Source organism: Myotis daubentonii, chromosome 2 (genome assembly GCF_963259705.1).
Source record: "Myotis daubentonii chromosome 2, mMyoDau2.1, whole genome shotgun sequence".
In the NCBI taxonomy this organism is placed as follows: domain Eukaryota; kingdom Metazoa; phylum Chordata; class Mammalia; order Chiroptera; family Vespertilionidae; genus Myotis; species Myotis daubentonii.
This window is the reverse complement of record NC_081841.1, coordinates 41,496,845-41,512,057: the sequence shown is the minus strand read 5'-3', so window position 1 is coordinate 41,512,057 and position 15,213 is coordinate 41,496,845. Positions and strand designations below refer to the sequence as shown.

The 15,213-nt window shown below is 36.3% G+C and overlaps 1 protein-coding gene across 4 annotated transcripts in view; it reads left to right on the top strand.

The window, feature by feature from the left end:
• The window catches only part of CPNE8 (copine 8), a 191,837-nt gene that overhangs the window by 149,788 nt on the left and 26,836 nt on the right, over window positions 1-15,213 (top strand). For all 4 annotated transcript variants that reach the window (XM_059682550.1, XM_059682551.1, XM_059682552.1 and 1 more), the window contains 2 exons: window positions 4,042-4,223; window positions 10,671-10,798. In XM_059682550.1, coding sequence (XP_059538533.1) covers window positions 4,042-4,223; window positions 10,671-10,798 — 310 coding nt within the window. The remainder of the gene's footprint in view (window positions 1-4,041; window positions 4,224-10,670; window positions 10,799-15,213) is intronic.

Below are 15,213 nucleotides of genomic sequence, written 5' to 3'. Positions count from 1 at the left end.
TGATTGGAAAAGTCGATACTGTTAAGATGGTAATATTTCCCAACTTGATCTCCAGATTCAATTTAATCTCTATCAGAATTTGGGGAAATGGGAAACTGACTCAATTGAAAGCAGACTTGAGGGAGAAAAAAAGATTCACAATTCTCAGTTAGCCATAATCTACAAATCAGTTTTTAAGTATTGGTGAGCATGAAGAGAAATTGGAATCCTCATATTCTGCGGGTGATACTGTAAAATGGTGCAGCCACTTTGGGAAATACTTTCACAGTTTCTCAAGTTATTATAGTTACCATGTGACCCAGCAATTTCACTCCTGGATATAAACACAAGAGAGATGAAACCATGCCTCCATACAAAATCTTGTGCATGAATATTTTTAGCAACATAGCCAAAATGTGAAAACAACCCAAATGTCCACGAGCTCATTAATTGGTAGAAAAATGTGGTATGTGGATATGAATACTATTCAGCAATAATAGGAGTGAAATATGAAGTGAAACATGCTATAACATAGATGAACCTTGAAATGACTATGGAGTGACAGAAGCTAGTCACAAAAGACCATATCATATGTAACTCAACTTATATGAAATGTACAGAATTCCCAAATTAATAGAGACAGAAAGTAGATTAGTTATTGTTTAGGGCTGAGATGGATGGACTGACAAGGAAATGATAGTGAATAGCTACAGAACGTCTTCTTTTTTATTTTTTAAATATAAGCGAAAATTTATTTAGAAAGTCACAGAGGTAGAAGAAGTGAGCCTTAGAAGAAGTAAGTCTTCTGGGCTGCGTAGGCTCAAGAAACAAATCCTGAGGTGATGAAACTGTTCTAAAATTGATTGTAGTGATGGTATATATATATAATCTGTGAATATACTTAAAGTTATTGAATTGTATAGTTTAAAAGGGTGAATTATAAGTTATATGAATTATATCTCGACAAAGCTTTTTTAAAGAGCTTTTTAAAAAATAATCATATCCAAGTAGGATTATATTTTACAAAAGCTTGGTGTATCTCTAAAGCAAAATTAGATGTCAATTTGATAATATTCAGGGTTTAAAATATTACAAGAGCCCTAAGTAAGAGTTACAGCTAAGGATAAGAACTATGAAACTCGATTGCCTAGATTCATATTCTAGTTTTACCAAGTATTGTTTTGTAATTTAGGGCAAGTTATTTAATCTGAAAATTATGTAATCTAAAACATAGGTATAATAAAAATACCCATACATCATTGAAAAGGAATTAGTGAGATATGAAGTAAGGAGTTCAATACATGTTAGAGTCCATGCTATTATAATTACTATTATTATTAATTGGGCTCCAATATTATCAACCTACTATAAATTCATCCTTCATAGACATTGTTGCAGATACAGAGGTGGTATAAACATGGCCTCGGATTCAGGAATTGACACTCAGTTTGGCAAATTGCTGTATTTTGTGGTGCAGAACACAAGAGCCATAAGAGTAAGAGAGGACAGTAAGTGCCGGTAGAAACAAGGAAGACATAAGCTGGAGGAGAAGAAAGCAAATTTCAGGTCAGGGTGGTAACTTGAGAGGTAATGATTGGAAGGAAGACACCTTTAGCGGTCCAGTGAAAAGACTGATCTGGATGAAGTTGCTGGAAAGAGCTAAGCAACATCTTTGAATGGGTAGGAGCAAGCCCAGCTGTGCATGAGGCTAAGTTGTTTAGACGAGCTGGGTATATTAGTGCTATTTTTATTTTAGGTTGTGGTTTTCTAAGTGAAATTGAATTAGTTGCCATATTGCAACCATTGGGTAACAACTCTTATACTTGAGAATGTGGCTAAATAACCACTTAGCCAAGGAATGGTATTGCTTATCTGTGGCTCCAGTGGGCTTTTGACTAAGTGGCAAAATTCCTACTTTAGAAGAAATTTGTCAAAGAAGGATTGTACCAGACAAATTAAACAGGCTAGGAAGACTCTATTCAGGACTATTACAATAGGGATCAAAGCTATTACAGTAGAAGAAAGATACTGACTTAACTCCTCCAAAACAAAAGAAGGGAAGGAATTTAAGTGCTGTGGTGAACTGGTAGGCAAGTACTGGGGGACATTATAGAGGAGGTGGTTTGTGTGATTTTGTCATCTCTATTTGCTAATTAATATTTCTTAAATTTAGGCTCCTACTGTCCCACAGAGACTTTAGGTGACAGGGATGGTATCTTTCTTTTCTTTGTTCAAATTTAAATTCTTTATTGTTTAAAGTATTAAATATGTCTCCTTTTCTCCCTATTGACCTCTCCCTGGCTGCTTCCACCCCCCGCCCCCAGCATTTGCCCTCACCCCCTTACTGTCTGTGTCTATTGGTTATGCTTATATGCATGTATACAAGACCTTTGGTTGATCTCTTACCCCCACCCCACCCCACCCCCACTGCCTTCCCTCTGAGGTTTGATGGTCTGTTCGATGCTTCTATGTCTCTGGATCTGTTTTTGTTCATCAGTTTATGTTGTTCATTATATTCCACAAATGGGTGAGATCATGTGATATCTCTTTCTTTCTCATGATGACATTTTAAAGAGCTGGCTCCCAGGTCCTTGAGAAAGATATTCTTCTGGGTTGTAGGAGATTTAGGCCTCAGAAGGTGGAGTTTTACAATTGCAAGTTATCTAAAGTAAGTGCTCTGAGTAAAGGGAGCTCGGGCCTATAGTCAGGAGAAACCTGTCTAAAGTTTAGTCAAACTGAGGGGAATATTAAGGCCATCTTGGTCAGGAGACACTTATTTTAGAAATTACGTCATGTGGAACTAGCCCTTGAATGCTTGTAACCCTTTGGAAATAGAAACGCATTTACACAGTGAATTATTTTTAGACCAGAAATGCTCTTGATATAATTATATGAATTATAAACCAAGGGAAGATCTCGCCTTGATTTTGTGTCTCTCTGGATCTCAGGTGCTTATTGTTATTATTTTTCCTTAGCAGAGAAGAACTATGCCTCGAGGCTTTCGTTCCTCAGGCAATATCTTAAAGTAGAAGTGAGTTTTATGTGTTATTAAGAGTTCCATTTAACTTTTCCATTTTCACTTAGGAAACTTAATAGACTTTCAGGCTTCCTGGTGCTGGTAATTAGGGCAATTCAGTGTGAATCTCAATGTGTTTAAGTGGCAGCACATATATTACTTTCTCTCACATTCATCTCTCTTCACAGGCAGCATCCCACATAGTATAAGATATTGAAAATTCAGGACATTGTGGATGACCCAACATTAACAACAGAAGCATTTAAACCTTACATTTCCAGGGTGCTTTATTGTTTTTAATCACTTCCACACACATAATCTCATCTTGCCCTCCCAGTAAACACTGTGGTAGGATTTATCACAAGCATTTTAAAAATATTGTCCTGCAAATGGCAATACTCAACCCTGGGCCTTCTGCCTCCTACTTTGTCTAGTTAGAAACTCTCAATCATTTTTCAGATATAGATATTGAAATTAGCTTGAATTTAAAAACCACTATGCTCTCCTTTTTTTAAAATGATAAATTGGAATACTTCTGAAATATTCAGTTTATTTTTGTGATACAACTTTGGGAAAAACCTCATAATTATTCAAGCTCATTAATTCAGTTGAGTCTTCTAATTATAGGCATAAGAATTCAAGCTAAAGGCACATATTTTTCTTAAAAAACTAAATATTATGATAAAATAAAATTAACAAAAGTACTTTTATACTACTCTGGGACTGAATTTTAATAATAGCCTTTGATATTGACAGTGAAGAATAATTTCTGAAAATAATCTGCATATACTTTGGCATATCTTTGGGAAATTGTCTACATATGTGATTGAATTTAATAAATATTTCTGTTTTAATATCCATTCTCCCCCCACCACCACCACCAAAAAAACAATAACTATATTTGACATACCATGGGTATAGGCAGAAAAAACACAATTTTTAAATATTTCATTCTGAAATAGATATCAAGAATAATGTTGTCCAAAATATTGTCTCTTTAGCCTGATCACTCATGTTTGAAATATTTTTTTTTTTTTTGTCATCAGGCAACCCTGCCCAGCCCACTTCTCTCCACTACATGAATCCTTACCAACTGAATGCCTATGGGATGGCACTGAAAGCAGTGGGAGAAATCGTTCAAGATTATGACAGTGATAAAATGTTCCCAGCTCTAGGTTTTGGTGCAAAACTGCCTCCAGATGGAAGGATATCTCATGAGTTTGCTTTGGTAAGGATATGTCACAAGGATTGGATATTTTGAAAAAAAAAATAACATGTTGAATTTTTAAATATCGGTTCACTGTTTCTTCTTTAGTCAGTCATGTAGCAGGCTTTTGTGACAGTAGACTCTGCTTAATTTGCTCAGTGACTGACTTAGGGATGTGGTATTAATGGAAACAAAGACAGTTAAATAGATTAGCAATAAATCTTTACCTAAGGTGCATCTGGTTTATAAATAGGGGGTCTCTTATGGTTTTCTATCGCTGCATAACAAACCCCCCTAGACGTTTTATGTGTAAACCAACACCATTCTGTTTTGTTCATGACTTGTAACGTTTGGGGTCTCCCCCAGAATGGCTTGATTGGCTAGAGACGGCTGGAATTGTTCAGACAGAACCATACTCTTGATTCTGGCTGTCAGTTGGATTCCTCTGTTCTTCATGTCCCGTCTCCTGGGGCTAGCATGCTCCCTAAGATGGCTTCTTTGCTCGTGTCTGATGACTGAGCTGGGATGGCTGAGATAGCTGGGTGGCTTGGACATCTTCCCCTCTTTCTACATACAACCTCTCCACGTGGTCATCATGGGATCCTCAGCATGGTGGTCTCCTGGTAGTCGGATTTCTTACATAACAGCCGGTTTCCCCAGAGTGAATATTCTAGAAGGCGGGGGCAGAGACTACAGGACTCTTTATAACACAGGATGGAAGTCCTGGAAAGCTCCTTGAGCCACATTCTCTTGCTCAAACAAGTCAATAAGGCCAGCCCAGTTTCAAGGTAGGAGAAGTAACTTTTATCCCTCAGCGGAAGGCAGATCAAAGAATGTGTGACTGTATTTAATCTACCTAAAATGCATCTGATTTATAAATCCTCTAAATAGCTTCTTTTAAAATGGCATTTCAAATTTAAAGAACTAGTCATGGCTGGAATTAATTTTTTCCAAATATGAAGCAGCACTTATGGCTATAATTAATTAAGATTTAAGTATACTGGAGTAGATATGAGTGGAATAAAAACATTTCTCTAGTTAATGTTTAATTTACATAGATCTATTTTCATTTGTGTGACTGCAGGTAAGCAATGTGTTGCAGTCTACCTTCAAAATAAACTCCACATAGATAATGCTGATAGGCCCAGCCAGCCTTACTCTTACATGCACTTTCTGATAAATAATGGGGAAATCAATATATGATGGTGAGCTATTATTTTGGAAAAAATTTCGATTTTTCCTAATAGAGGTACCTCCCTAGCCTTCACTACATGTTATAACAGGTAGATAATCTCTCCAGTCACTTGTATTTTTGTAGGTCTTTGTTGTTTTTATTCTTATTACAAAAGCAATGTATGCTCCTTATAGGATTTTTTTAAGTTCTATAAGCAAAGTAGACAAACATTAACACATATGCTATCTTTACTAAGTAATTACTGAGTATCAATCTAAGTCTTTTATACTTGTTTTCTTATTCAATCTTCATAAAACTTCTGTGTGGTAGAGATATCATACCTCTCACATTATTCTACTGTAGCAAGTGCCATTCATATTGAATATGATACGAAGACTGCATCCAAAAGTTATATCACTCGGCTCAGAGGATTAACTAGGGTTTTAACAGACAGGACTTGAACCCAGATCATCCTATTTTAGAATCCATTCTCTTAACCACTAGTAAGCCACATTTTATAAAATACCTGTATTACTACTGCTCAGAAATGTGTTTTATTAACACCATTATTGTAACATAAAATACTGTTTTAAGAACAGTATTTTAATATTATGACTGCTGTATTTATTCTTGCTTTCCTATTCTATCCCCCACACAATTTCAGAAAAAAAGGTTGCTATAGGGTTTAATTCTTTCTCCCATGAAATAGGCCACATGCCACACTCCCAATGTCATATAAAAATGAGTATCTGTTGGGATTTTGTTTCTGGAGAATTAACATTTCCCAGAATCTTATAAGACCATGAAAATCACTCATGTGATCCTAAGTCTTAAATGCCTCAGGAAAAAGGTCACGAGCTATTTTAAGCCTAAGAGAAGAAATAATTACGTTAAACTAAATGAGGTTTATTACTTTTCCTTCCATGAATGTCCTCTCACCCTTGTGTATGATTTTCTTCCTTTCTCTCTCTCTCTCTAATCCCCTCCTCTTCTTTTTTTTCTTACCTCTACATTTATTCTTTGTATCCAAACCTATGCCAATAACTACTGCTAAGGAAGGCTTTTTTTTCTTATTTGCACCTTGAACTGTTCTTTCAATTCAATTCAAATACTTATAGGATAGAGTCATACCCCCTTAACTTTATAAAAAATAATCTCCCAAATGACTATGAAAACAATGAGATGCTGCTGCTGATGATAATACTTCAGTTTTAATATTACTTAATTGTTGTATCACTTTAATTTTTTTCAAAGCACTTTTGTTTACTTAGAAAAGCCAGATGAAGGTTAAATAAGTCTTCAATGAGGTAGCATTTGTCTTGATTTGTAGGAAAATATTCCGAATTAAGCTCATCATAAATAACTGCAATATACATTCTATAAGTACCCAAAATATCAAGTACAAAAACTTCAGTCCCATGTCAATATGGCACTTCATGTTCATAAACTCTCAGGTTTCCCTGGTAAGAATTGTGATGTGTAGTCACAACCATTAATCTTTTTATCCACACCAAGTTCACGTAATCTTTCAAGTGGCAAGGGAGGCCTTTTAAAAAATTAAATACTCCCTGCTTGGTGAGCTTGGGGTTGTCTCAAAAGCTGAAATTGAGCTTTGCTGAATCAAAAAGATCTCAGGTAAACCCAGGCTTCCCATGTGAAATATGTGTAAGAATGGATGTAGTCGCATAAGAAAAGGGGGTGGGAAAAGGAAGGCAAGAAGTCCTAGCATCACCTGTGAAGCTCTCTGGGTCGTGAAAATGATGAGTCATTGCTCCCATCTCTTCATGATTCTCTGTGACTCCTTCTGGGGTTGTAACTGAACATACAATAGCGTGGGGCTTCAGAGGACGTATTTCTCATAGCCCTGTGGCCAGTGATCCTTACAAGAAGGATCCTTCTGCATCGATCAACAGAGAAATGCTACGCCTGTCCGAGCACTTTCTCCTACTGACTGTCTAAAAGAACTTGAATGCTTTTCACTTATTTGGGCATTTATAGGTATCTATGCAATTTAATATCTATGTGTATGCCTTTTCTTTAAACTAGACATAACAATTTAACAGCTAAGGGTCTTTACCGCTGTTTGCATTAAATAGCAGCTCCACAGATGTTTGTTTATTGAATAAAAGGGCGAATTCTCTCAGCTTTTCCCCACAGTCAGCAGTCTCTGGGCAGCCACAGGTAACATTTCAAAGAATAGAGCCCGGGCTCCTGAGAGCATTTGGTCAGTGTGCTGGCCCTGCTGGAGAATATGATAGGCCGTAGGTAACAATGGACCATAGGCTTCTTGCCCAGACCTGAATCTAACTCCCCAATTACAATCCCTTAGGGAGCCAAACGGAGGGAAAGTGGGTGAGGGCGCGACACCCCTCCCCACTGAAGCCTGCACAGTAGGATTATTGCTCATTTTGAATTCTGTTCTGTATATTTCTATGTGTTCCACCAATTGACATTCATTATTTTATAAATGGAAAAGTTGTTAACCCCTTGAGTGCCGGGGAGCGCGGTCACGCTCCTGCTGTCTTTCGCCAAAAGTGCCGGGAGCGCTATCGCGCTCCTCCTGCAGTGTCCAGTCTAAGTCTGCTTTTATTAGTGATGATGATATTGCTAAATATGTCAATTCTTGCTGTGAAGATGACGATTTTGTGGAAGATATTGAATATGTAACTTCATTTACTTGCGATCCATAATTTTTTTCCTAAACTGCTGTAAAATCAGCAAAAATGCCTTGGCAGTTTTAGCATAGTTCCTAGATATTGGTTGGCACTCTGAAAAGGGAATATAAAATGGAGCATCCTTTGCCATCTTCATTAATGTAAGATGAGATCCTGATACAAGCTTATTTTATTTTGTTTTAACAAGCAAAAACTAATTTCCAACATAATTATTTTAAGAAATGAGTTTTTAAAAAGGCTTAAAAATCATTTTATAACTCATTACAATGTTGTCATTAAGAAGAAAATCTTCCCACTAAGAAAATTAAATGGTGAGAAAAATGGTGACCTTGTAATTTCAATTCCAGAGAAATAGAGGAAATATATAGTTTTATAGAAATATAAACTCTCACTCAAATGTTAAAAAGACAAAAAGCTCAGAATTATCCTCATTTGTAAACCTCAGAATTATTCTTCAAGGGAGATATATTATACATTTTAATGCCCAAAATGAATAATGAGCTTTAATTTTAATTGCTTCATACTTTATCAAGGGAAAAGAACACTGTAAAATTTTATCTAAATGAAGGTTAAATAGGTCAGCTCAGATTAACATCAAAACCACCCTTAACTGCTTTGTGCTAAATATTGAACTTTTATATTTTAATTTAATCAACTGCTGTAACCAATTTTATAATATAAAGAGGTCTTTATGAGTTTTATGCTTTTAAAATTTACATGAGGTTTAGTTAATAAAAAGTTTGAAGGAAAAAAAAATAAAAGGAAAACGTGTATACATTCTTGTCTCACAAAATGGCAACATTGAAGTGGTTGATAATAATCTGGCTTAGTTTCCTAAGATCCCCAGGCTTTTAATATGCTCAGGGTTTCATAACGTGATGGCATAGTGTGGTGAAGAGACTGGACTCTGGGGTTAGACTGCATGGGTTCAAATATTGGCTATTTCATTTGTGTTGTGTGGCTTTGGGGCATAGTATTTAAGTTCTCAGTGTCTTAGTCTATTTGTAAAGCAGAAAAAAATGACACTAGTTTATCTACTTTCTTAGGGTGGTTATAAAAACTAAATAATGTATGTAAACATTTTCATATAAAGCTCAGTATATAGAAGTCAACAAATTTTAGTTACACATTAGCAGTTCCTTGTGATTGTTCAAACACAGACATGCGAAAATTATTGCTGTTTAAACATTGTTACTGTTTAGTGTTTTAAAATATATCCACAACTTTTATTTATGTCTCTTCCCCCCTTCCAAAAGTGGAGCCTGATTCCTCTTCCTTTGAGCATGAACTATACTTAGTGTTTCATTTCTAGCAGACAAATTAAAGTAGAAGGAATAGTGTGCAATGTATGAGACTAGCTTATAAAGGCATTGGGACTACCTCCTTGCTCCTTCTCTTGGATTGTTCATTCTGGGGACTTTAGCTGCCATGTTGTGAGAACTCTCAAGTAGCCCTATGGAGGGCTCTTGTTGGACTCCTGCCAGCAGCTGTGTACGTGAGCCTTCTCAGAAGCACATCCTCCATCTCTGGTCAACCTTTCAGATGCCCAAGTCTGCATCTTGATTGCGAACTCATGAGATTTTTAGTGAGAACCTCCTGGCCAAGCTGCTCCTGGATTCCTGCCACCCCAAAAGTGTGTGCGATAATAAATGCTTATTGTTTTGAGCCACTAGCTTTTGGGATAATTTGCTGCATAGAAATAGGTAACGAATGCACTGCCTTATGTGTGTTATCTGTGGAATCTGGATGAGGAGAATTAAACCTACTGATCACAGAGCATGCAAGGTTTGAAAGGCTAGACCAGGTCTCCAGGTTTAAAGTTGCTTTTCTGGGTGCTGTCTTTCAGAATCACTCCTTGGTGGCAGCTCCATCTCCCTTGGACAGCATGGATATATTTCTTGGATTCTTTTTCTTTTACCTTGTTTTCATATTTCTGACACCAAATTACATTCCCTCTGACCCCTTCTCCAGTTGGAGTTGTCAAGTATGACCTGAAGGTGTGCATGTAGCAGATGTTTTACACTTTTCTTTCTATAAGGGAAAACTGCATAGATAGCATTTTTTTCTGATTTTAATACATAACTGCATGAAACTTGAAAATATAGATTTGTTTAAAGGGTGAAATAAAAGCCCCCAATTATATAACCACTCAGAGTTAACTATTTAATATTTTGTTTACTTTTTTTCCAGGATTTTTACATATTCATCTCCACATGTACACAGGCCTGTGTAAAATTAAGACTGTTAATTATAGAATGTGATACTCAGCTTCTCAAGATTACTTAAAATCTTCTCCTGCCATTGCTTTTAACACGTTAAGCGCCCTATCAGTCACCGGTGACTGACACTCTACTTTCCGTCCAGAAGACAAAACAGGCTGGGCGCTTAACGTGTTAAATGTATCTACTTTTAACTATTGTGCACATTATGTTATCATATCACAATCTAAAAAATGCATTGTACTCTATTACTGACCACTTAATTTTTGCAATTATAAATATATAAATTAATATTCTTCCAAAAATTCTTTATGGGTATCAGTGTGTACTATTCTCTTTTTTCAATTGACCTTTATTGACCCTTATTTTTTTACTGTTTTTTTACTGTGATGTTCTACAGAATGGGAACCCTCAAAACCCCTATTGTGATGGCATTGAGGGCGTCATGGAGGCTTATTATAGGAGTCTGAAATCTGTGCAGCTGTATGGGCCAACCAACTTTGCTCCTGTCATTAACCACGTAGCAAGGTAAGTTGGAAGTACACAAGGTATTTATTCTATTGTACTGAATCACAGTGAAATCATTACATTATTGTTAGAATGCCCTCGCAAATGAAAGGTTTTTTTCCTCCAAGAAATTGAGGTAAATTTTGACATAGAGTGGAAAGTCTCCAATGAGTTATCATGATACTTTCTTTGCTAAAACTTTTACATCAAAATCTCGAGTGAAGAAACATACACTGAGTTATGTTAGGACCTGCATTTGTTCAACCAAAGAAAATTTCTTGTCTTTGAAAAGGCCTTCATGGGAGCAATAACAAGATTAATCATGATCTCATCTGTGTAAATTATTCAGATCTACTATCGCATTCTATAGTAGATAGAATTAATAAGAAACTGAATTCCATGAAGACAACTTCCTTTCAGTGATATATAGGGCACATTATTTTCACTCTTCTGAAATTAATATACTTGTTAATATTCTAAATTCCCAGAGCTCTACCTGTATATAATACATAATATTGAGATCAGGATATAATTGGTATGATTCCAAATACATGTTCTGAAAAAAAATTTTTTAATGTAAAAATCCATATACATTTCTTTATCATTTTTTCATTAGTGCATAAAATAAATTAGGTATCACTTTAGAAATACTTACAAGTTTGGCTTGGCCCAGTGCAAATCTTATGAAACCTTGCCAATTTTCAGATTGTCAAACAAGTATGGCTTTTGTATTCTTTCTAATATGTAGTCAACATTTGAATAAATGACTGCTTTCGGAACCGTTTATCAGTGCGCAAGAGCAATGTGAATCTTCAGTTCTCTGTTTGAAGGTTCTGGTACTTTACCATGTTCCTTTTGCACATCATGAGCAACTTAAGTGTGTTCTACTTTTCATTATCTGGGACATAGAGAAGATGCTAAAATAACCCCGTACCCAGGGCTGACCCCAGGGGCCTCTACTATGGAACTCCATCTCAGTTTGGCAATGATACATCGATGACGATTCTCTAAGTGTGACCCTTTAACTCAGGTTTTCTGAACATTTTTATCCACCACCTGTACTAAGTTGTAAATTTTACATCTCAACATACAACATAAAAAAGATTATGGAATAATACTTATATTTTCTTTTTATTTCCATGGTGTCTTTTTTGTTCTTATTACTTTTTTATGATGCAGGTCTTGACCCACAAAACTGATTTCAAAATCCACTAATGGGTCATTACCTGTAATTTGAAAAACACAGTTTAGCTTATTGTATTAGCTTGTATAAGCAGTGTTATCTGTACCCTATTTTCCTACTGTTTTTTTATGGCTGTCAAGTAAAGCAGAATCAAAATAATATTAATGCAAGATCAATTATAGTTGACTCTTTCTTCCTGTCACAGACGACCATCCAGATCACTGTTTTATATACAAAGATAAGAGACAAATGATTGGACTTAATTTTGTCTGAGCTCATGCTAGTTATAGATGTTCCCATTGGTGCTTACCAATTAATTTTACTTTTTTTTTTTTTGTCCTGGTATATCTCTACTACAAAAGTTAAGCTTTCAGATGTAAAGTTTCTAGGTGCATTTCGATGTGCCATTTTTTTTTGCCATGTATTTTATCTTATTTATTTATTTTTTATTTTATTTTTAATCTTTAGTTTCTTTATTGGTTAAGGTATTACAAATGTGTCCTCATCCCCCTATTAACCCCCAACCTCCACCCCCCCCCCGACTCATGCTCTCATCCCCCTGTTGTCTGTGTCCATTGGTTTGGCTTATATGCATGCATACAAGTCCTTCGGTTGATCTCTTTCCCTTACCCCCACCCTCCCCTACTTTCCCTCCGGAGATTGACAGTCTGATCGCTATTTCTCTGCCTCTGGATCTGTCCCTTTTCATCAGTCTATGTTGTTCTCTATATTCCACAAATGAGTGAGATCCTGTGGTATTTATCTTTCTCTGACTGGCTTATTTCACTTAGCATAATGCTCTCCAGTTCCATCCATGCTGTTGCAAATGGCAAGAATTCCTTCTTTTTTACCTCAGCGTAGTATTCCATTGTGTAGATGTACCACAGTTTTTTAATCCACCCATTTGATGGGCTTCACCCTGCTCTATTACCGTTTTTTATGTTTGGTCCAGCACTTTTAACATTCTCAAACATAGGTGTAATTGCCAGCTAGCGGTTTCAGCCTCTTTAAAAATAATCCGTTATTTCCCTGGCTCATGGGGATCAGTTGGTTGGGCTTCATCCCATGCCCAGAAAGGTTGCTGGTTCAATTCCTGGTCAGGGCAGGTGCCCAGGTTGCAGGTTCTATCCCTGGTTGGGGGCATGCAGGAAGCAGCAGACTGATATTTGTTTCTTGTTCTTTTTCTCTCTCTCTAAAAATCAAAACAAACACTTTTTAAAGAAAGAAAAAAGTCTGTGATCTAATAGTTCAGTATTATTATTTTTTAATGAGAAAAAAAAGAAACATAAAGATAAGGCTTTTGGGGAATGATCTCTTCCAATACAATTAGAAATCTCATGTATTGCTAGCTTGTTATGACTCTGAGTCAGTTTCTTATCTTTTTTCTTGCTCTCTCTATTCCTGAGAACTAGTTGTGAACTAAAAGAATATTCCACAAATCTGAGCCAACCATTTATGAGTCTACAAAAACAATCCCAGGAACTTACTTGACAAAGACTCCAAAGAAATGTGTTTGAATTCCAAAATCCTGACAAAGTGAACCTCTCCCTCAGATTTGTCATATAATATTAAAATATAAATTAAAGATATTCTATACTTGAAAAAAGATAGCAGCTTTTCAATAATAAGAGTTTTTTCTAGCCTGTTTGACTCAGTGGATAGAGCGTGGCCCTGTGGACTGACGGGTCCCAGGTTCCATTTTGGTCAAGGGCACATGACAGGGTTGCAGGCTCAATCAGCCTCTGTTTTCTACTTTACACATTTCTATAGCACTTAAATTATTTTTTCATAAACATAGAATACTTTTAGTACAAAGTATGATTTTGTTTAAAATTAAATTAACTTGTGAAATGCCACAATATGAGAATGTGTAGAACAAACACCATAAAAAACAATGCATACTTTAAAATAACTAACTTATGATGCTTATGGTAATAAATATAAAATTGGATTGAATAGTTCTTATGTTGAATTTAATTTAGCTTTAAAGCAGGATATCTAAGCAGAAGTGAGAACATGGTAATCTTGTATATCTTTCTATAGCATTAATTTTTCTCAAAGTTAAGAAATGTAATACAAGTCATATTTATTATAAAGTAAAATGCAAAATTTCTATGAATTTTAAAATAAAATAACAAACTTTAGAGAAATTTCTAGTTTACTGCCTGCTTCAGGATCTAACCCTAACTCTCTTGGTAGTATCAAAATATTCTCCTGTTCTTTTTAGTATACTTTCTAATGATTAAAAAAACCCAAAATATAAGTGGATTAAACACACCAATCTAAAGACAGAGTTAGTGAGTGGTTAAAAAAAAAGCAAGACCCAACTATATCCTCCTATATAATAAAAAGCTAATATGCAAATCAACCGAAAGTTGGAAGAACCGGTTGCTATGATGTGCACTGACCACCAAGGGGCAGGCGTTCAACTCAGGAGCTGCCCCCTGGTGGTCAGTACACTCCCACGAGGGAGTGCCACTCAGCCAGAAGCCGGGCTCATGGCTGGCAAGCGCAGCGGCAGTGGCGGGAGTCTCTCCTGCCTCAGCAGCAGTGCTAAGGATGTCAGACTGATGGCTTAGGCCAATCTCCCTAATCAGTGGTTTGCAAACTGCGGCTTGCGAGCCACATGCGGCTCTTTGGCCCCTTGAGTGTGGCTCTTCCACAAAATACCAACTTCTGCGCATGGGCTACGAAATTTCAGTCGCACTGTACACGTGCACCCGCACGTGGTATTTTGTGGAAGAGCCACACTCAAGGGCCAAAGAGCCTCATGTGGCTCGCGAGCCACAGTTTGCCGACCACTGCCCTAAGTCATCAGTTGGATGTGCCCTGAGGGCTCCTGGACTGCAAGAGGGCACAGGCCGGGCTGAGGGACCCTCCCAAGTGCACGAATTTCATGCATCGGGTCTTTAGTTTTGTCTATAATAAACTAAACTTAGATTTAAGGACCTACACTAGCTGAAAATGAAAGGATGAAGAAAGATATTCTTTGCAAATGGTAACTGAAAGAGAGCAGGCAGGAGTGTCTATATTTATATCAGACAAAATAGACTTTAAGTTAATTACTTACACAGGAGACAAAGAAGGTCATTACAAAATAAAAGCGTCAATTTATGTGGTATATATATATATATATATATATATATATATATATATATATATATATATATATATATATACCCTTTTGTATGTATACAAAATCAGCCTTAAAAAAAGGAGTACCTGCCATTTGCAACAATATGGATCAATCTGA